The sequence below is a fragment of the Hyposmocoma kahamanoa genome, unplaced genomic scaffold (assembly GCF_003589595.1).
Source record: "Hyposmocoma kahamanoa isolate Upper Pololo Valley unplaced genomic scaffold, ASM358959v1 93, whole genome shotgun sequence".
Classification (NCBI taxonomy): Eukaryota; Metazoa; Arthropoda; class Insecta; order Lepidoptera; family Cosmopterigidae; genus Hyposmocoma; species Hyposmocoma kahamanoa.
Window position 1 is genome coordinate 10883638 of NW_020654810.1, and position 21546 is coordinate 10905183.

The window sequence follows — 21546 nt, forward strand, 5'->3', positions numbered from 1 at the left end:
TTTATTATATGGAATACACAGAAGATAAGATACATTCTGATTTGATATACATGATCTATATATAAAGAGTTACTTTTTATTACTAAGCGAAACTTTAAAGGATCGTAGTAGAACATAATATGAACTTTATGGGAACTATCATAATCGTAAACAAAGCCAAATGTTTAATGCATAATGACATTTTTTATGATACTAAGTGACGGCACGAACCTGTCGTGCGCCACGTAAGCGACACGCCTGTCCATAACATTTGTAGTGTCATTTAGAGCTTTAAATTAAGCTGAGACAAGTTGACAAGTCCCATGTGCCTGTAATTTCACCAGTACCCTTACCCTTCGTAACCGGAACGCAGTAACGCTCACATTACTGCTTGGCGGCAGAAATAGGTAAGGCCGGAGTACTTCCTAATAAGTACTACTAACTGCTGCCGATTTTGTTTCGTTCAGTAATAAAGAGAGTACGTTGTGTCCATTACATATATTCGTAATGCTTTGGAATATAACATGAACACTTAAGGCCGGCGCAGAGTGACGTCGCGGCATGGCACGGCACGGCAAAGGATTTTATTTTTAATCAAGTTATTTTTATCCTATTTCATCGAGGTTAAAATTCATATTATTTTATTTCGATACAATTATACCGCGGCACGTCGTGGCATGCCGTTTCATTCCACAGACGTCCCGCAAGTCACGTCGGTCACAGAATTATGACAATTAAACTAATTGAAATAAGGTTTGAAACTAGTGCGGCGGCGATTTCGGCGAATGGCGCGCAGCGAATGTGCCGCGGCATGCCGCAACGCGCTTCGGCATGCCGCGACTCGCTTCGACATGCTTCGACATGCCGCGGCATGCCGTGCCGTGCCGCGACGTCAGTCTGCGCCGGCCTTAACACTATACTGAGATCGGCCGTTAGGTTACGTTTTAATCCTATATCATCTGCACAAGTTACGTAGCTCAGTCATCGCGGCTTGAGACACCGAATTTTTGTTCTTCTCTGTTTTATATCTGAAAAACAAACACCAACCGTTAAACCGTTAGTCAAAGAATCAATCAATTTAATTTTGTAATACACGGCGGACTTAACGCCATAAGGCAGGGTTTCTTAACCTGCGGTTCATGGGCCGCTAAGGGGTCCCTGTTTTGAACACCGGGGATCCATGGCGAGCTAACCTAACATGATGCATTAATATCAAAATCGTTTACAATATTCTGTGAGTAATTAGGTACTGTGCGCGTGACCTTCTTGAATTTTCGCGTGGGCTTTTTGAATTTTTTTCTTCATCTTTTCGGAAAGTATGCGTGGGCTCTTTGAAAATGTGAGAGGGGTCCATAACTAGAAAAACGGTTAAGAAACCCTACCATAAAATATTCTCTACCACTTAGCCATTGTTGGGCAAAATTGAAAAAAAAAACAATAATTTGGTATAGTTAAAGAATTATTATTTGTTATCCGTTCTATTATAATAGGGTAACAAAACCATTAATACTTCTTTTACATAAAACGTACATGAACTTAATGATCTTGGTCCATCGTACAGGATCAAGAGCACGTCAAGCTTTACACTTATGACTTAAATCCAATACAAAGTGTCAAGCTTGATGTGCTCTTGACTATACAAGTTATGGATGCGCTAAATGCTTTTTTTAAATTCTAGTTTTGAATGATTTCTTTACTCACAGGGACTTTTTTTTAAACTGTAGGTACTTCGTAAAATATTAATAATTCCACATAAAGACTACCAACTTTAGAATTATGTGCCAATGCGTAAAAGTATTTAAGCTAGTTATTTGTACTATACAGATGGCACGTGCGTTACCGAGACGGTTCGCTCTTTTGTACTATTGTACTCTAACGATGAAGCGGTAAAACGAAGCTGTGCAAGTAATATTTCGACATTACTATACAGAATTTCCTTGATGAAAAAATAAGCTCTCAGCAGGGCTAGCAAAATAGAATAGGGATTTCTGTGCGAGAATAGCAGTATCTCGCGCTTTATGTCGTTCTCGCGCAAGTCGCGCCCTCTGGTGCTAGCCCTACTAAAATATTGAGATCATGTGGCCACAAAGTTATCCAAAAAACCTAACGTGTACATGGGGCGATAAAATTTTCTTGCGACGATGTAGTGACAGCTCTCAACCATATACTTTGATATTGTGTTAACATATTCCACGGGATTTTGTATAAAATTATAAATTAGTCAGGTATCCTTGATTAGTGAGCGTCATCTATTAAGTTTGGCGTGAAAAAACGGACATAAATAACGCCATATAATGTGGACAAAACAAATACTAGCTGTAATTGTGCAATCAAGACTGGAAGTGCAATAAAATTTTCTCTGTCACCGGGTACAGATTCACTCCAACAGGTGGAAAATTACATGTGTATTGGCCACATCCAGTCTCTTTAATACCTAAACGACATCTTTCAACAGTAGTAAGTATTTCGGTAAACTGTTTCCAAGGATAAGCTGGGTGGCCTGATATTATAAAACAAACGATAGAGATTAGATGAAGTGTTTCTTACTTGTAAAAAAATTACATGAGCGATAAGAGCACTTATGTAGCTTTTGTTTAGACTACAGTTATGATTGTAATACGACGACTTTATTTGCTAACTTCCGAGTACTCTGAATACTTCTGAGAAATTTTCATAGTGTTTTACGATTTAACTCTTACCTACTCGTATATTCATTTTTTTAAGAAACAAAACATATTTAAAGGTGACGAGCATTTAAATACCTATCAATTAACATTAGAATCATATGCAAAATAGTTTTTTACTATTTTTAAAATAAATTAAAAACAATCCCGGGTAGTGGCGGAATTTGCGGAAAATTTGCGAAAATGGCCTGAAAAAACAAAGATCGCGAGGAAGAAAATTTACGAATCCTACCAATATTCACAATATAATGACCTAAAAAAGGTTTTAATACAACCTATAATTAATACAATATAAATATTTAATACAATATAAAGTTATGTGTTTGAGTGATATTTTACTCCAAAAAGTCTTTTAATAATGAATAAGTTTATTTTTTTCTAAAAAACAATCCCAAGGTGCAAGGACCTTCACTTTGATGACTTTCTAAGAATGTGATTCCAATATGATATCAAATGTTAAAGTTTTAACACCATCGGAAAAAGTACACCTGACGATCATTTTGATAGGTAATAATTGCAAAACTAAATAGTAATGGCATTCATTACAGTCGAAATCTTCAGCTATCACTCAATGTCAACAATCGCGCCACAAGTTGTAATTTTGACGTTTATTTTCTATTTTATCTTTGCTTGGTAGGGATGTCTGAAAATTTCAAGTGATTACCTGTTATTTTGAGAAATACTAGCAAAAATTTGAAGGCAATTCGAGGTACCGCACTGGAATAAGCAGAAAAAAAGTGGACAGCGGCGGTATTGTTTTTGTTTGGCAACCATAGTTATCAATAACGTTTGGTGCAACAGCGTCATTGGCAACTATAGTTGCCAATAACAGTTCAGTGACGTTACGATTAGCACTCCATAACATACCTGTTTAAAAACTGGTGCGCGATGTCGGGGCGATAGTTGGCCATGTCTCGCAAGTATGCCTGGTCGTTGGTGAGCGTGCGCCGGTATGCGAGTTCATGCCACGCCTCGCCGCCGCGGCCGGCCAGCAGCACAAGACCTTCCATGAAACTGTTAAAAATAATACCCATTTACTAAATAATATCACTAAAACACATATATTGCCAGTAGCACTATTTTTTTTATGATACCAAGTGAAGGGACACGCCTGTCCATAACAGTTGTAGTGCAACTCAGTTTTATACATCGTAAAGATCTGTGGCCGTCACCATGACGTTGACAAGTCCAACGTTCCTGTGATTTCATCAGCACCCTTCAAAACCGGAACGCAGTAATGCTCACGTTAGTGCTTGGCGCCAGAATTAGGTAAGGCAGCAGTACGTCTCTGGACGAACTCTCACAAGGAGCTCTACTGCTATCAAATACAACAACGTAACATCCATTTACTCTGAGTCTGAACTCACCTCAAATATTCGCTAACAAGCCTATACATCTGCTCAGTACTTCTATTCAGTATCAGTCTCGTAGGTGACGCGTTCAGCAAAGACATTTGTAGTGCGATCTGTTGCGCAAGCGCTGCCATTTCACCCGCGAAACCCATGCAACCTCCTTGGAGATACAATTCAGAGGCATCAGTACAATGATTCAAGGCAGTGTCTAATAACAAACGGGTCTGCGCGTTATCATGTATTTGAAGCCACGTAGGTTGCTGAAAAGGTTTTTTCGATGTTGCCTTAGCTGCGTCTAAAGCCATTTTCTCTAAATCATCGATCAACGAGTATGCCTGCTTCCTCTTCACGTTAGCAGCTTCTGCGTACATGTTGAAGTGCAACGCAACCATGATGTAAGTATCCGTGTCACCAGGACAGTAGGTTTTGAGAAAATCGAGAAGTCCTTGTTTAAATTCTGCTATTTTTTCTGGCTGCTGACCTAGCATGTAGTCGAATTGACCGAGAAGGAACTCGAACTGATGGTTGTCGCGTAGTGCCTGAAATGAGATAATAACACTAAAACTTTACAATTATCAATGTAAAAAATTTATGTCAAAATCTATATTTCAAAGTTACTGAAATGCAAAAAAATAGATTGTATATACAAATTTTGCAGACTGATTTCACATCACATTTCCTTCATGTTTACGCAATGACTTTTACCTATTCTTAAAGTAATGGATCCAAATTAACACCCTTGATAAGAAATTTAAAATAAATAGACAGTTTCGCCATCTCCTGAATAATCACTCTTTATAAGATACGAGTTTGAGATAATAAGGCGTCGATAATCTAGAACGTATTAGGCAGTGTCAAATTGAATAATTACCTAATTATTATTGACACAAAGATCAAACATAAAGAAAAAAAAATTACCGGACCCAAACCAGAGTCTGTTGCCATGCTAGGGCCACCGCTCTTAACCATCTGAGCTAATTTAGAATATATGCATTTTCTTTGCGTTCGATCTCTCTGTCAGTGAGAGGTAAAGTACCTTAAGTGCCAAATAGTAACTTACAGTAACTTAGTAACTTTTACAACAAAACGTTTTCATGACAATGATGTTCTCTTGCACTAACTTAGGCACGTCTTAAATCAATGCTTGCATTGTATAAGACACTCCTAATACATCGTGTGAAGAGTGTCTTATCAATTTAGGCATTGATTTAAAACGTACTTAAGTTTAGTGCAAGTGGACAAGTGTCTTTTAATTTGGGCATTTTAAACCAATGTCAAAGTTAAATAAAAAAAACAGACGACGATAGAACGAATGTCCACTTGCTAAACTTAAGTGCGTCTTCAACCAGTGCATGCAATGCAAAATACACTGTTAATACATTATGTTAAAAATGTCTTATTATAGAGCATTGGTTTAAGACGTACTTAAGTTTAGTGCAAAAGGACAATAATGTCTTTTACCAATGATTTATTTTTAGCATTCTAAATCAATGTTTGTAAAAACATCTAAATTCCAAAACATGGACGCAAGGTTCTTTTCCTCTCACCTACAGCTTTGTATCAATAATAATAACAAACTAGTAGTGTATTTTCACAAAAAACACATGAAAATCAATGTAGTAAAACATCGTGATATTGAATAAATAAAAATTACCTATTAACTTGAGAAATATAAAAAATTTGAAACTGAACAATTTACGTAACACTGGAGGTATTACCTTCGGCTTGTCTTGTTGTGAAGTCTGAATATCAAGGAAGAAACAATAATTAATTGCAGTTTTCATACCTGGAAGACATAAGCGCACTCTGTATATCTCGCGAGGCCGCACAGCAGTCGCACCATGAGTCGCCATGAACGTGAAGCTAGCAAACGCGCCGTGAGCGCCGCGGCCGATACGAGAACTACTGCCACGCCCTCAGTGTCGCACGCGCCGCTGAAGCACTCGTGTGCTAGTACTAGAAGCTCGATTGAGATTATGTTCACCTGGGTAACGATCAAATACGATTTCTGTGGTTGTTTGAAAAACAATATCGGAACGTAAGTATTAGTGTCCTATGCTGGTCAACGCCATCGATGGTCTATGCTTAGTATTGAGAAATATTTAATTACATTATTTTACGTGGGGATTATTATTTATTTGTGATTGATTGATGATTGTTTTCTTTGCCTAATGGTTATTTATGTCAATGTAAAATTGCCTCTGCACCATCAATGGAACTGTCTAATGGTACTATGGTAAAGAAAATAATTTATTTAGTGTTCGAATGTACAATTTGAACTTAATCTGTGATAAAATATGTATATAATCTATTTGATGTGCTCTATTCCATGACAAACCATGGCAGAATAACAGCGTGGGATATAGTTCTTATATGTGAGTCATCATACGCTCTTTTACATGCCTATTTTTATTTGTTACAATTATAGATAATTTGTTTTCATCTTCTTCTTTTACAGTTATGTTTTTTTTATATATGTAGTTAGTTCATGTTTCCTTTGCATGTCAAATAAATACAATTTTATTTATAAATTTAATTCATGAACGAATGTCAAATGTTACAGAAAATTAGTTGTGACGTACGATCGGCTGATCAAAGACGTAACTCCACGAGATTTTCTAATTCTTCCGACATATTCAAATCAAGCCTAACATAAAATGAAAACACAAGACATTATACGGTGTTGTCTTGTCTATCACCACCCTTTAATATAGCAATTTCATCGGTACTGAATTGATTCCGGTTTTATTAATATAATATAAAATATTCAGCAAACCGTGTGTGTATTCTAAACCGTGAATCGAAATTAAGCTTACCTGTTTAGTAGACAACTTCGCTCCTTTAGTAATCTTCCTTATATTCGACTTAACCTCGTAAGGAATGTGAATATCTCTTCTAGTAACTACATCGAACAGATTTCTTCTCGTGTCTCTTGTCATCTTAGGACCGACAGTGTAAACCGTAGAAATCGAAAACACGGACTCTGTATCAGCAGACATCAAAGTTCCTTCCTCAGTCACTACCGACGATTGGGCTGACGAAATATCATCTCTTTCAACGTTTTGATACTCTTCGTCAATTAAAGTTTCCACGTCTAAATTACTGTCATCCAGCAAGTTTTCTGGAAGTTTTGATGCTGTTGTGGCTTTGTATATCTTTTGGAATGCCATCAAATGGTCTAATATGAACCTGCCTATTTGGCTGCAAGCGTCAGGTCTCATGTTAAGAAACATCTCAATGTCCGAATTAAGTGTGTAGCCCCAAAGTGTATATTTGAAATGTTCTTTTTGACGAAAGGTAGATGTTTTTAAAAGATGAGGTGATATTATAGCGGCAACCATTTCGCGACATAGGTATTCTGCGACCTGTTAAAATATATACTACTAAAGGGCGCCTTCAAATTAGGCGCTTGTAGAAGTGCTGCAGTGGTGCGACCGTAACGCGGCAGCCGCGCTTCTGTAATTTTTAGTTCACTAAAGAGTGAAATACGTAGACAGCGGGTGCTGGTCGGGCGCGAGTCGGGTCGGGATTGCGGGGGGTCTAATTCCATGTATTTATATGGCGTCTCGCGCCCGCGCTCGGTTCCGGCCCGACCCGCGCCCGACCCGCACCCGCTCTCTGCGTGTTTTGCGCTTTATTGTGACTGCAAAAGTGGCACGCGCGACACACGACAGTGGGGCCACTGCAGCACTTCTATAAGCGTCTATTTATATATATATGATATGATATGTTGAGTGTGTGCGTTATTTATATTTTATTTATATTTGAAGGCGTCCTAATAGCCAACTTAGAATACACACATATGCACACTTATATATAAAATAAACACCGACGACGTCGGTGGCCCAACGGTTTGTGCTGTGTGTGTTGGATGAGGAGGTCCCAGGTTCCATTTCCGTTTGGACCAATTTGGGAAATAAACGCTTCTATATTGGTTCTGGTCTTGGTGTTCCGGATATTTCCCCAGGGTGAATTCCGTTGCTCTGGTACTCATAATACAGGGACTTTCCTAGTTTGAGACCAGGTAATTGGTGTGGTTGTTATTATATTTATATTAGTGAGACTGAGGATCCAGGCAGTTCATATTTTTCGAGATATTTTCCGTTCACATTTCAATTTTCTCATCAAATTATATGAAATAATCTTATCTAGAAACAACTATGATTTATTACCTGCTTAGAAGGGATATTGAAGGTTCGGAAAACGAGATTGGCAAGCAACATGCGCGCGCGCCCGCTTACTAAATTGATGAAATCTACAGAATGATTTTGATACTTCAACACTGCATTGTATGACCACCCGATCTGCAACGCTATGCGGTAATAGCTTGTCACCTGTGGTCACAATGTTGAAAATAGATTATTAAATTGTTTACAATAAAAAAATAATTTGAAATAATGAAATCATCGAGTATATAACCAGAAATATAGAAGAAATGTCATTTAATTTCTTTGATAACTATTCTGCCATGTCATTACGGTGACAACTGCGCTCCGATTGGCCAGTCCGAATTCGAAACAATTGACCATCGTAAATTGTTTCACTTTAAATCGACGAGTTTAAATTGAGCTTTGCTATAATGGACGAAAACTGAAAAATTACATAATTTAATATTTACTAACCGATGAAATTTGATTCCGTTTGTTTTGTAATTAGATGTTTTCCTGTTTTTCCCACAACACCGAATGGAACAGCCCCCAATAGTTAGAGATATTATCTTTGTTATAATAAATACAGAATATTTTTGGAATATACGGAGACATACATAGAGGCCAGTTGTTGGCGCTGTACTATTTCAGCTTTCTATAAAAGTGATGTCAGTACCATTTGACTGATGAGTTGCCAGGAATGGATGGCCCTTTCTGATTTCATTTCGGATTATATACTCGATTACTGAAATTAATAAAATTGTACAATTCCAAGTCTTGTCTGCAAATTACCTGCTTCGCAACTGTGATACCACTCCGAGCAGCCAATGCATCAAGCGCGGACAAACGGTCAGCTTCTTCCCTAGCGGCCAAGTGCGGTATACTTTCAGACGCAACGTCTTGCTTCTCTTGGATCACAACTAATTCTTCAAAACTAGCATCGGATGTCTCTGAAACTGATCATCGCGTTTTACTATTAATATGTACGAAAAATATAAAAATCGGTTTTTTTATATTTTCCCCTAGTTTGTCACTCCTAGGTGGACATTTTTCTTCAAATTTAAAAAAAATCGACCACTACCGAGGGATATGGAGAAAAAGTTGATGTAAGTAAGAAATATAGTAATAACAATAATCATTTATTTGTCTTGAATACAGAGATATATTTTGTAATAAATTCGAACAAGGTGGTCATTAGCAAGACCAAACGATTTATGACATAACCTTGTTAAAGTATTGTAATTAAGGTATTTTATTTTAGGACATCGATCATCCATTCCAAACGCTGTGCAAGTATTCGTGACAATATTTACGAAAAGTTGAAGCGTACGAACAGGGCTCCTCCATGAAGAAAATTTGGCTTATAGATCAACAAGCAGGCCAAACGGCCTAACTAATGAACGGATTGAGTCTTCACATGTCTTAGACGTTTTATTACGATGTTTTACTTTAGGGTAAAACCTGTGATCAATAGTGGGAATGGAAGGCAAGACATAGTAGGAAAGCGCTGTCCCGACTTTTTTTTTATGACACCACGCGACGAGACGAACTAGTCGTGCGCTTGCTCCGTAACCAGCGACACGCCTTTCCATAGCAGTTGCAGTGCCACTTAGAGCTTTACATCGCAAAGACTTAAGGGGCATTGCCACTACGGCCGTCGCACTGAGACTGAGACTGAGATAAGATGACAAGTCCCATGTGCCTGTAATTTCACCTAATGCTCATGTTACTCCTTCGCCGCAGGAATTTGTAAGGTGACAGTACTACTAAACTAGGCTAGTACGCAAGAATGCAATACAAATCTTCTTTCAGGAAAATGAACTCAAAAAAAAGTTATGAACACTCACGTGATAGTTTGCTTTGCATGAAAGGAGACGATATCACAAGCCTCAACTCTTGAGGCAACTCGTAAGGGGAACAAGTTCCTTCAGCAAGCTTCAGGCAAGTTCTCATAATGGTAACTGGGCACGCTGGTGGTCTGTACCTGTATTCGGGAGGAGTCCTGAACAGAGCTGATAATCTGAACGCCTCCACTAACCGCTTCAGCTCGAGGAGTTTGTGCATCACCTTCCTCCAATTGTCAATAGCTTCAGGCTCTTCCAAAACAACAATATTTTCAATATTCCCCACATCAGACTCAATCTCAATTTCACCAAGCAGCATAGAAAAAGGTTTCTCAGCATTCACAAGTCCAATTTTCCTTGAAAGTGTAGGATCTCTTTGTCCGTTTAGTATATAATGTAATGTACTTTGATAGCCATTGAGGAATATTTCGTCTTGGGACTCGCTTTGAAAGTAAGCATTCCACATTAGATGTTCAATTTCCTCTCTTCTCTGTCCATACTCAAGGTTTTCCTCGAACCAACTCATAACGATTCTGTAGCTATAGAACTTTTGAACAGAATCCGAAATCCCCTTTACATGATAGATGAGAAAATCAGTTGCCTTAGCAAAAGTCACTGTTGCTTTCTTAAACGCTTCACTGCATTGAGCTATAAACAATGTGAGATCTTTATCTTCGACTGCATCTTCTTTCATGTGTAGCATTTCATGTTTATGCGTCCATTCCGCTATGAGAATTTCATTCGTTTGCAGTCCCGTAAGTTTGGCTATTTTTAGAGCAACGTCGTAGTTTCGATTTGCAGTATACATTTCAACGCATTGAGAAAGGTATTGTTGCGCATCATTTTGCAACATCTTTGATATACTCACGACAAGTGACGTCTCCATAGATATTTGCAAAATCTCATACAATGTGATGAAGTTGGGAGATGGTACTGAAAAAGTTATAAATAAACAAAGCGAAAGATATACATATATATAGAAATGTCAAAAATATACTAAAACACAAACCCATAAGCCCCTTTTCAAACTGCGCCGTAGCTAAGCACCTTAGAAATTCTCTTTGATGGAAGGCGCTATCAAAACTGTGACTTAACGCAATCTTCAACAGCGAAACTGCCAACTTTTGCAGTGCCTCCTTGGATAACTGGAAGGGTACAACTGTAGTGTCCATGCTGTACTTGCGCTGACAGTGTTGGAGAAAGTTAGACAAAAACTTGACAGATTCCGAGTCAAAAATACGTTGATGGATACAGCGGTAGAGGAATGATGTTAGGATTGTTAAAGGACTCTCCTGGAGACAAAAAACAGATTTAAAAGCACATTAGTTATTCTAGATTTATAAATTAAAAATCACTAAAGCGACTTGGTTAATAATACTTACCGGCATAAATACCACCACAGATTCATGCAGAGTGGAAATGTAGCCTTCTAGCAGACATAACTCTGCAACTAACTGAAACAGGTCCCCTAGGGCACTTTGCGCCGCAGCCGATCGGTGGAACTCTTGAGCTCGTGTAATAGGCAAAGAGGATAGAATCCATTGCGGCAATAGTACATCTACGGCATTTGGCTTTATAGGAAAGAAAAGAGTAAACATTTTACGAGAATTGTACATGAAACGACGTAGTCCTATTTAAAGATTCCAAGGCAAAGAGGAGAGTACTTACTATAGGGCGTCATAAAAATATTTTTTTTTGTATCATATAACATAATTTTTTTTTACGAAATAAAGAACGACTTACGACTCACCTCATAACAACTTGCAATAAGAACAAGAAGCGGTTCTCGATACATATCTGCGGCCCTCAACAGCGCGGCTGGGGGATCTTCTGGACCGTGGCAAGCCGCGGCTACTTCCCACAGCTCTTTTCCCATATACAGACTTGGAGGGAACTCAAACACATTATTCTGCGATGGAGACGGGCTTGGGCTCTGCCGAAGAAGACAACAGTGTAACTTACGAGCTTATGCATGTTACACTTTCATGATAAAAAGAACTAAGAACTACTCACGACATCAATAGAGTTCATCCTTGAAGCCCTTTTTTGCCCATTGCTAGATAGAGATTTGTAATCTTTTTCGCACATTTCTTCAACATTCCTATGTAACATGATGTATTTCAAGTGCTCAGAATAAGATTTCTTCCTAAACCCCTGCGAAAGTTGAAGCATTTGCGACAGTGGGTAGCGAAACACATCGCCGAATAGGAGAAAGTTGAACCATGAATCTGTCCTTATGAATTCTTTTAAGAGCAACTCTGGTAACGGAAGATTGTGCAACCCCGCAAATTTCACCATCGTTTGGGATTCATACAATACTGTCGACATTTCGATCTTGCCATCAATCTCTGAATTTTTTATGAGTTTTTTTATTGTTATTTCCTCTAAGTACTGAAGTATTTCCTTAGTAGCTTCGTCATTACTTTGTACCAATTTGGACATGTACTCATTGACGATTTTATTTGCTTTGTCTTCAGTTTCACCATTCTTTAGCAAGTAACTCTTAATCAATTTCGCTGCAGACATGTGGACTCTGCATCTCATAGGATTGCAACCAATCATAGCAACGAAAGAAATAGCGCACGCAGTCATAGCAGGATCAGACCAATTCTGCAAAGCTAAAGCATGGCCTTCACAGCATGCACTTTTTATACTTTTCTCTTGGAGCCTGTTGTACGTCTGATATTGTTGCGCTACAAACGCCTGACTCGCGTTGCAAGGTCTGTACTGTTTCAAGTAATAAACATGGTTAAGTTTCGCCACGTAGCCATATCTCTTCATCAGTTTCTCATTAGCAAAATCTGGCATATCCATGAATTTTTGCGACAGCGTTTTAATGCTACTAGCATTTACATCCACATCATTCGACAGTAAGCTCCCTAGACTGCGCCGATCCGGTTTCTCGTTGATCAAACTGCTCGTGTTCTGATTCACTAGCTGGTATTCAAATACTTTAGATACATCAAGCCCGCGATAGCCAGATAACAGTTGATACACATTGACATCTTTTGACTCATACATTTGATTTAAATCTGAAAATTTCTTGTAAACATTGTATAGATGCGGAAGCTTGTCTTTGTATCCTTTATTTGGCAATTTAAAGTCTTTGAATTGTAAAAAATCTTCCTTTGAAAATATGTCAAAAAGTTTAGCATTGTCTTCAAGTAAGATCATTCCAAGTACTAAATGAGGATTTGATGAGATGTAATTGTCGATATTTTCCCCAGCTATTTGCTGGCACGTCTTGTAGACCGGAACTACATGGCTTTGTCTATCTGAAGTTTGTTCTATACTCTTAAAAAGCAACCAAAGTTCAATACAATCCTTAGCCTCTTGTTCCACATCTGACAGATCAGTGTCCAATATGTTGCCCTCAACGCACATAGTCAGTACCTTAAAGAGATTATTTTTAACGCAATACTTTGCTAACTCCACGTAAAAGTGTTGTTTTGTTATTGTAGAACAAGATTCAGTGAATATGTCATCAATAAGTTTCAAATTCTGAGTTCTGGCAAGTCTTGATATTATTTGATACAGATTATTTTTCTCGTCTTCATTAACAATACCATACGAGCATAATGTGTCGTAAATACACATCTTTGTAAACGCGAAGCAATCACTGGTTACGACGTTGTCAATCATGTCCTTAGTTATGGGCCAATTTCGAAAAATTTCATCTAATCTGACCAGGATATCTTTTTGGAAACCTTTAGTGTCAACATTAAGCAGTTTTTTGACAAACCCTTCATTGTTAAAAAAGTTGTATCGAGCATTCATGTCCCTAACTACCTCTGAAGTTTGCACATTGATCCAACGGACCAAAATCATGGCTTTATTGTGTTGCACTAAATAATTCCATACCTCTAAGGGTGAGGAGAAATCGAGAAGAGAGAACTCTGGAAAGAAAATATTGATTTTTTTATACAGGTTGTAACAATATTTCAACTTTCTTAAATTATAATTATTACTTTTTTAAATTTGTAATGAATTGATATTCAATTTTTTTTGTGAAATTACTCCACTAGTTTGTTATAATTATTAATACAAAGATCGAACACTTCAAAGAAATTCCTTCAATCCAGCCTGAATTGAAACCGACGTCTTCTAGCAAACCGTGGCAGACGCTGTGGAGTAAGTTCACAAAAAATAATCGATATCACCATCATATGATTCAATACAAATTTAATTAAAGTCAATAGCGATTTCTCTAGTCAGGACTGGTAGCTGTAAAGGTCTCTAACTGGGTGACGAAAAACTATCATAGATTTCTCATAGATGGCGCTACGCGCTAAAAACTAGTTGAATAACCAAATGCAAAGATCCGACAAACAAGCACATAGCAAAATTCGTGAGGTCTGCTTAGTTAGCTTAACATTTGGTTTGGTTTGGGTCAGTTCAAATGCGGCCGGATCACAGGAATTTTTTCTAAGTGTTTTCGATCTGTGTATTAATAATTATAAGTTTTTTATTTAAAAGAAACTTAACTTAAACATTTGCTTATTGGCTTTTTTATTGGAATGTCATCTATTTGCCAAGTTTTATCGTGATCGGTTGCCGAGAAGAGCGCAAAACCGGATTCATTCCCTAGTTTGCGACTCTTACAGTTGGAATATTTCCTTCAAATTTAAATACTGAGGAAAGAGGGTACTTTCCAACAAAAAAAGAATCATCACAATCGGTTCACAAATGCCAGAGTCATCACATAACATACATAAATAAAAGTATGTCTGAATTAAAAACCTACTCCTTTTATTTAAATTGGTTAAAAAACAACTTCAATTTACAACAACGTTATTACTCAAGATGCCAGCTGAATTTTTAACCGACTTCAAAAAAAGGAGGAGGTTCTCAATGTGACTGTTTTTTTTGTATGTATGTTACGTGCTAACTCCGGTATTTGTGCACCGAATTTCATGATTATTTTTTTCTTGGAAAGAGGGTACCTCCATAGCGGTCCCATTTAATTTTGAAGAAAATCATCCATAATAATTGTAGCATGTAGATAAAGTAATAATATTAATATGCATGTTCATCAGAGCTGTATGAATGCTTCAGTGGTACAATGTCAAACAAATTCTTTGTTTTTGGTTTCCCAAAAAAAATGATCCAAATTGATGAAGCATTACATTTATTTTGTCAATAATTTGAGAAAGCAATGCATACTTTATAAAGTATGCATTGCTTTCTATATTATTATATTTTATTATATATTATATTACATTCAATATTTTTATATTTATTATAGAGCAAGCCACTTTTTATATTTATTATAGAGCAAGCTCCTAATGTACTACCAAATTGAGTAAAGGAGATTCCATACCAGACGTCGGAAAATGACATTTTTCAAAAAGATCATGTTAAAAATAATTTTCTAAACAGTATTTCTATAAATACGCAACATGCAACAAAGTATTAATAACCCACTTTTGCTCTGATATGTTTATTTTAATGTGCACTATCTAAATTATTTCTCTTATCAGTACCTAGTTACTGGGTGCTTATGTTAACAACAATAATTAATCCAATATATTCATTATAAAACTTACCAAATGTATCAAAAAACAACGCAGTAGCTACTTTGCTTTTCCACTCAGGAGGATACTTTTCAATTTTTTCTACTGTCAAAACTTTTATCTCACTCTCATTTACATAAATTCTGTTTTTATTGCCACCAAAGACTTTATTTTGTTTAAAAACTCCCTCAGATTCAAAAGATTTCTCCAAATATCTCAACAAATTCCAATGTCTTCTGAAATTATGCCACTTCTCTAAATTGTCCACCTTCATGTCTTTAACCATTTTTTCTAGATTTTCTACAATAAAGTCCCTATATTCTATTTGTGGAGACTCATAAGCCAAGGTCATCAGATGTTCTTCAGGATTTATCTTCACTTTGGTTAGGATGTGGAGTACTTTGAAAATCTGTTTTCGTAGTAGAAGTTGAACTGTCCATGCTTTGACCTTAAAAGCAAATCAAATAAGTATGTTTTGCTAAATATTGCGAACTATTTAGTTTTATATTGATTTTAACCATAACAGAAATATAAAACCGCTATTTGTGAAGACATTACAAATACATGCATTTTGCAACAACAAATAATCAAATATAAGCAACAAATTCCTTTGTTTACACATACAGACCTCGGCTAAAAACCAGTCAGTTGCAATCTCTTCAGTCCAGTTGTTTTTACTCATGAGATACTTTACAGCAAGAGCGATATGTGTGCCCTTCGCTGCCGCTTCTCTCGCCACATCCCTGGCAGATTTGTCCTCCCAACATGACCAGATAATCTTTTCATTCTGACTCAGCCCCTCCATAGCTATTGACAATAGTAAAAACACTCATCCATAGGCGTACGCTCGTACCAATGTTTTGTTCGGCTGTTATATTGCCAGTCAACAATGGAATTATTTCACTACAAATAACAAAACGAGAGAAAAATACAACTCAAGTAAATATTTGGCAAAGAGCAAAGACTATTCCATTGAATGTTGGAAGGTTGGTTCCTCTTTTGTAATAATAGTACTCTTTGATTTGATTGAATGTTTATTTTGACAATTAACTGACACTGATGGAAGGATGCAGTATTATTATTTATTTGTTGAGCATTGGCTATAGAACCATCAGCTTAACTTAAACAACCAACAGAGGGTCGTATTCCAGAACTCTACTCAATGCTCAAGTCAGGGTTTGAGCAGACTTGAGTATGATTTCAAGCACTGGAAATACGACACTAGTGGCAAGGACTTGAGTATGATTTTCAGTGCTCACTGCAATACTCAAGTTATGAGTATGATTTCTAGTGCTTTGAATCATACTCAAGTCCTGACTTGAGCATTGAGTACAGTTCTAGAATACGACCCTGAGAAACTTAAAACGTAATAATACTTAAAATTAAAAATTAATTTGTGACAAACTGTAACTACAAAAACTCGTTGTAGTTCTCTTCAAATCAGGCCATTTCGGCGATGGGAGTGAATGAAATATGATGACTTTCTTTGCTGACTCACAAGTGTCGTAGGTGCTTATTACTACTAGAAAGGGCGGATGAAAAAAATCTGCAGCAGTTATTATAAACCTATTTATGAACAAAGTAAAATATTTTTGTATATTTGTTTTATTATAGGAAGAGTTGGTATTTTATATTTTTGTATAATCTACTTTGTGTATTCTACTAGAAATATAATTACATTACACTTTATTGCTATTTTTAACAATCCAAAGATTCGTATTAAATAAGTAACAAACAAAATTACATTAAATACAAAATCAATTTTGAATGAAATTGAAACTTATTACAAAGGGAGCAAAAACTTAAATCGAATCTATAAAATACGGCTATAAGTATTAGAAAGAAGCCGCTGGCTAAAACCGTTTATCGTGACGTAAGTTATAGGCGTGACAAGGTCACGGAAGTAACAGTCGTGACAAAATCACGATGATTTATCACTGTGATTTTTTTGGAACCGGAACGACAGTCACGGCGATAGAAATGTAACGCTATTCCCATGTCTAGAAGGATGCAGTGACCTAGTGGTGTTCACGTAAAAAAATATATCAATTTTTTCCGATGTGATATATTGAAATCTTGTATCGATATTTTGCGATATATCGGTGCAAAACATCGATATTTTCGATATATCGTAAATAATTCAAAAAGATAAAAGGAAGGAAACTTTACTAAGAGTAAATAAGTAAAACCACGAGTTTTGACACAACAACCAAATGTATATCTTATTTTTATATTGTCATTGGCTAGCCGCACACGTACAATATTACTGACATTCCAAGTTTATGTATTAAGTGTTGAAAACACAACAACGTCGCCTGCGCACAAGCAATATTATTGTCAATGTTATTATATATACGGCTAGCCCTTATGAACAGAAACTCTATGTTACACTGACGGATGACCAGCGAATGAGCGCTCGAAGTGCGTTTCGTTTATGCAAATACAGTTTTGAATTGTGTACTTTCAACTTTGTACGATTTTTCATGTATCGGACAAAATATATCGATAGTACATACATATCGATACCGAATGATACGATAATAAAACGAATTGACTCGATATATCGAGGGCATACATCGATATTTTTTTGAAATATCGATATATATCGAGCAGACTTATAGTAGTGGTCACCATAAGACTGCTCGATATATATCGATAGAAACTGACACTGGCTAAGCCTGCCTAGTGTAGTGTAGTAATAGAATAGATTGTCTACAGTTATCTGTGAGACAGTCGTCAGTTCGCTGTAATCTGTACTATGCAGACTCTAAACAGTAAAACTATTTTTATCAAGAAATATAGATTGTTTTTTTTTTTAGTTTTTTTACATTACATTTAAATTTTTTAAATTAATTGTTTTATTTTTACGTTGATAGCTTTTTAGCCAATGCTCAATAAATAAATCTACCAGCAATGATACAAATTCTATGATCCCAATACATTAGTTGCTATGCGACCACTTCTAGTAAATAAACAAAAAATCCGCACTATTTTACCTCGTGAGATTTTTCATAGTGTAGTGTATGTATTATTACAGAGGATTCTTTGTATTAGTCTTAAAGGTTAAACATCAGTTAAATTAAATCTGTGTACAACTTAAATATGGCAGAGGAATTGCAAAAGGCTCATTTGTTTTATGACGATATCAATAAGATTAGAGTTCTTGAAGCATCGGTTCTCAAGGAAACAGAAGATCTGAAAGATACCTGTAAAGAGTACGAATCAAGTAAGATTATTAGGTATAGTATGTATAGAACAGGAAACCCTTAAATAGGATCTGCCCTTATCTATTGTAGAATTTTTTGTCCTTTATAGAAGTCCAAGATTTTGGGAAGATTATAAGTTCACTGTTAGAAGTTCTCAAGGAACTTGGTGATAATGTGGAGAAGCAAAAAATGGCTGCTATCGGGGCTATGAATCTCCTCAAGTCTATTACTAAGGAAAGAGAATCGGAACAGGCCAAGTTGCAAGTAAGTCAAAATTGTACAACAATATTTATTGAAGACAATGTGTCATATGACTAGTACTGTTTTCATTGTGTTATTTGAAGCTTAATTGATTTGGATAATTCAAGAACTTTAGACTAAATTATTATAAATAATATACAGGGTGTTTGGAAGGTCGATGCAAAGCTTTAATGTGAAGGTAGCATAGACTATTTAGATTAGAAGCATTTTAGGTAGGGTTGTCTAAGACGAAGTCTAAAAATTTTTTTTAATTTAAATTTTAAGATTTTTTGAGAAAAAGCCAATAATTTTAGAGGTATGGGCTAATAAAGACCAGCTCAAATAATAACTCAATTTTTTTTATTTTATTTCAATAAAGTAATGTGCACACAGTCTAATAAAACATGTTCTAAGCATCTGTATCGTGGGAAATATTTTTTACAGGCTTTTAAAGTTTACGAAAATGATGAATAATTAACGAAACCGGTTTTTTGACGTCATTTAAAAAAAATGGCAGGTGGTGTTTTTCTTCAAACACTTTTAAAAACATGCTTGGTTATTGCTGTTTCTTTTAAGGTATCATTTATGCAGATACGTAATAAATTATTGAAATTGGGACCTACAAACCAAATTGAGAAAGAAAATTATTTTTCAAACCAGTCGAATAAAACATAATTTTTAGTCATTTAACTTATTTTTTAGTTGGAAATGATAACTGAGAGCAACTCTAACACTTATTGCGCACGTGTACAATAATCGTAAGGTATCGCCAAATAACAGCCAATGCGCACGGTGCGAGTAGGACGGCAATAAATTGGGGTTTTCCAGGCAGGTGAATAGAGGATGGCGAACATTGCTAAAACGACGTTTCTTTAGCCAGGAGTAGGGAGAGTATTAAGGGAGTCGTCACATTTTTAGTTAGTCAAGTGACAACTGCCCGTGTTACTAGACGTTATTTCCGTATTCGTGATATTTCACCTTCACCGTGTTCAGCTGTAGCCCTTTGCGCTCCTGCACGTGTTGATTTTAGACTATTATCTATTCACTTGCGTTGAATTGACTATGGCTACTTTTTCAAATGCGGAATATGCGGATATCGTATTTATGTATGGAAGAGCAGACGGCAATGGATCTTTGGCGCGGCGAATGTATCAAGAGCGCTATCCGAATCGCAGGGTGCCGCACGTTAGAGTGTTTTACAACACATTTCGTCGTCTTTCTGAAAGTGGAATACACCGTGCGGAACCTGGAGTCAATCCTGGTAGACACAGTACTAGCACCGAGGAAGATATTTTGGCAGCATTTGAAGCGGATCCTGGAACAAGCGTCAGAGTAATAGCTCGAAATCTAAACATTTCCCAATGGAAAGTGTGGAAAACACTGAACTCTAATAATAGGTATCCGTTCCACGGAACAGGTGTGCAAGGTCTGGAAGAGCAAGATCCTCACAGAAGGATTGAATTCTGCCGTTGGCTCCTTAATGGAGACATTGAAAATGCGTGGTTCCTGAAATCAATCTTGTGGACGGATGAAAGTAAATTTTCTAGGGAGGGAATTACAAATTTTCACAATTTACATCAATGGGCCAATAAGGATAATAATCCGCACTGGAAAAAGCAGGTGACTTTCCAAAGGAAATTCTCTGTCAATGTTTGGGCGGGAGTAATTGGCAGAAACTTGATTGGTCCGCACTTCTTACCGGATAATCTGAATGGTGATAATTATTTAGAATTTCTGCAAAACGACTTTCCAGCGCTTGCAGAGGAATCTGGTACCCCAATATTTGATACCGACCGGGAAATCATCTTCCAGCAAGACGGCTGTCCAGCGCATTGGACATTAAATGTAAGAGAACACTTACATAATTCCTTCCCTCAAAGCTGGATCGGCAGAGGTGGGCCCATCCCTTGGCCCGCTCGGTCACCGGACCTGACCCCGATGGACTTTTTTGTGTGGGGTCGGGCCAAAGAACTAGTGTACACGGGTGTGGAAATAAACACTAAAGAAGAATTAATACAAAGAATTAATTCGGCTTTTGCTACCATGAAGCTGGAAATGATGTTGAAAACAACAACTACAGAAATAAGAAAACGTGCCCGTGCTTTTGTTAGAAATCGCGGCGGTCATTTTGAACATCAATAAATAACACATGCTTTCAGTTAAAATATTGTTTTATTACTCTGCCTTCAAAATTAAATACGCCTTTAATTTGGTTAAAAGGACCTAATTTTAAGAATTTGTAAGATATCTGCATAAATGATACCTTAAATGAAACAGCAATAACCAAGCATGTTTTTAAAAGTGTTTGAACAAAAACACCACCTGCCGTTTTTTTTAAATGACGTAAAAAAACCGGTTTCGTTAATTATTCATCATTTTCGTAAACTTTAAAAGCCTGTAAAAAATATTTCCCACGATACAGATGCTTAAAACATGTTTTATTAGACTGTGTGCACATTACTTTATTGAAATAAAATAAAAAATAATTGAGTTATTATTTGAGCTGGTCTTTATTAGCCCATACCTCTAAAATTATTGGCTTTTTCTCAAAAAATCTTAAAATTTAAATTAAAAAAAATG

General features: G+C 36.5%; 2 protein-coding genes across 2 annotated transcripts in view; one reads left to right on the forward strand and one right to left on the reverse strand.

Annotated features, from left to right (window-relative positions):
* Nucleotides 1-553: 553 nt before the first annotated feature.
* Nucleotides 554-16501, reverse strand: LOC113237482 (spatacsin). Its single transcript, XM_026473975.1, has 14 exons — nucleotides 16149-16501; nucleotides 15554-15968; nucleotides 12021-13903; nucleotides 11758-11940; nucleotides 11390-11578; nucleotides 11017-11299; nucleotides 10011-10940; nucleotides 8956-9119; nucleotides 8188-8349; nucleotides 6832-7380; nucleotides 5802-5999; nucleotides 4031-4554; nucleotides 3531-3677; nucleotides 554-1007 (listed from the first exon to the last, which is right to left on the reverse strand). The coding sequence occupies exons 1-14, from the start codon at nucleotides 16323-16325 to the stop codon at nucleotides 935-937; spliced, it is 5877 nt and encodes a 1958-aa protein (XP_026329760.1). The 5' UTR covers nucleotides 16326-16501; the 3' UTR covers nucleotides 554-934.
* A 1954-nt stretch (nucleotides 16502-18455) lies between these two features.
* The window catches only part of LOC113237467 (intraflagellar transport protein 20 homolog), a 3837-nt gene continuing 746 nt past the window's right edge, over nucleotides 18456-21546 (forward strand). Inside the window, exons 1-2 of the mRNA XM_026473954.1 lie at nucleotides 18456-18746; nucleotides 18836-18990. Coding sequence (XP_026329739.1) covers nucleotides 18623-18746; nucleotides 18836-18990 — 279 coding nt within the window. The 5' untranslated portion in view covers nucleotides 18456-18622. The remainder of the gene's footprint in view (nucleotides 18747-18835; nucleotides 18991-21546) is intronic.

What these genes read in the sequence shown, in the direction of transcription:
- LOC113237482 (XM_026473975.1), bottom strand. Translation starts at nt 16,325, where the DNA reads ATGGAGGGGCTGAGTCAGAATGAAAAGATTATCTGGTCATGTTGGGAG. An exon ending in TTATTGCAAGTTGTTATGAG is followed by an intron (nt 11,579 to 11,757) that starts GTGAGTCGTAAG and finishes TTTCCTATAAAG; the next exon opens with CCAAATGCCGTAGATGTACT. An exon ending in TCAATATCCCTTCTAAGCAG is followed by an intron (nt 7,381 to 8,187) that starts GTAATAAATCAT and finishes ATATTTTAACAG; the next exon opens with GTCGCAGAATACCTATGTCG.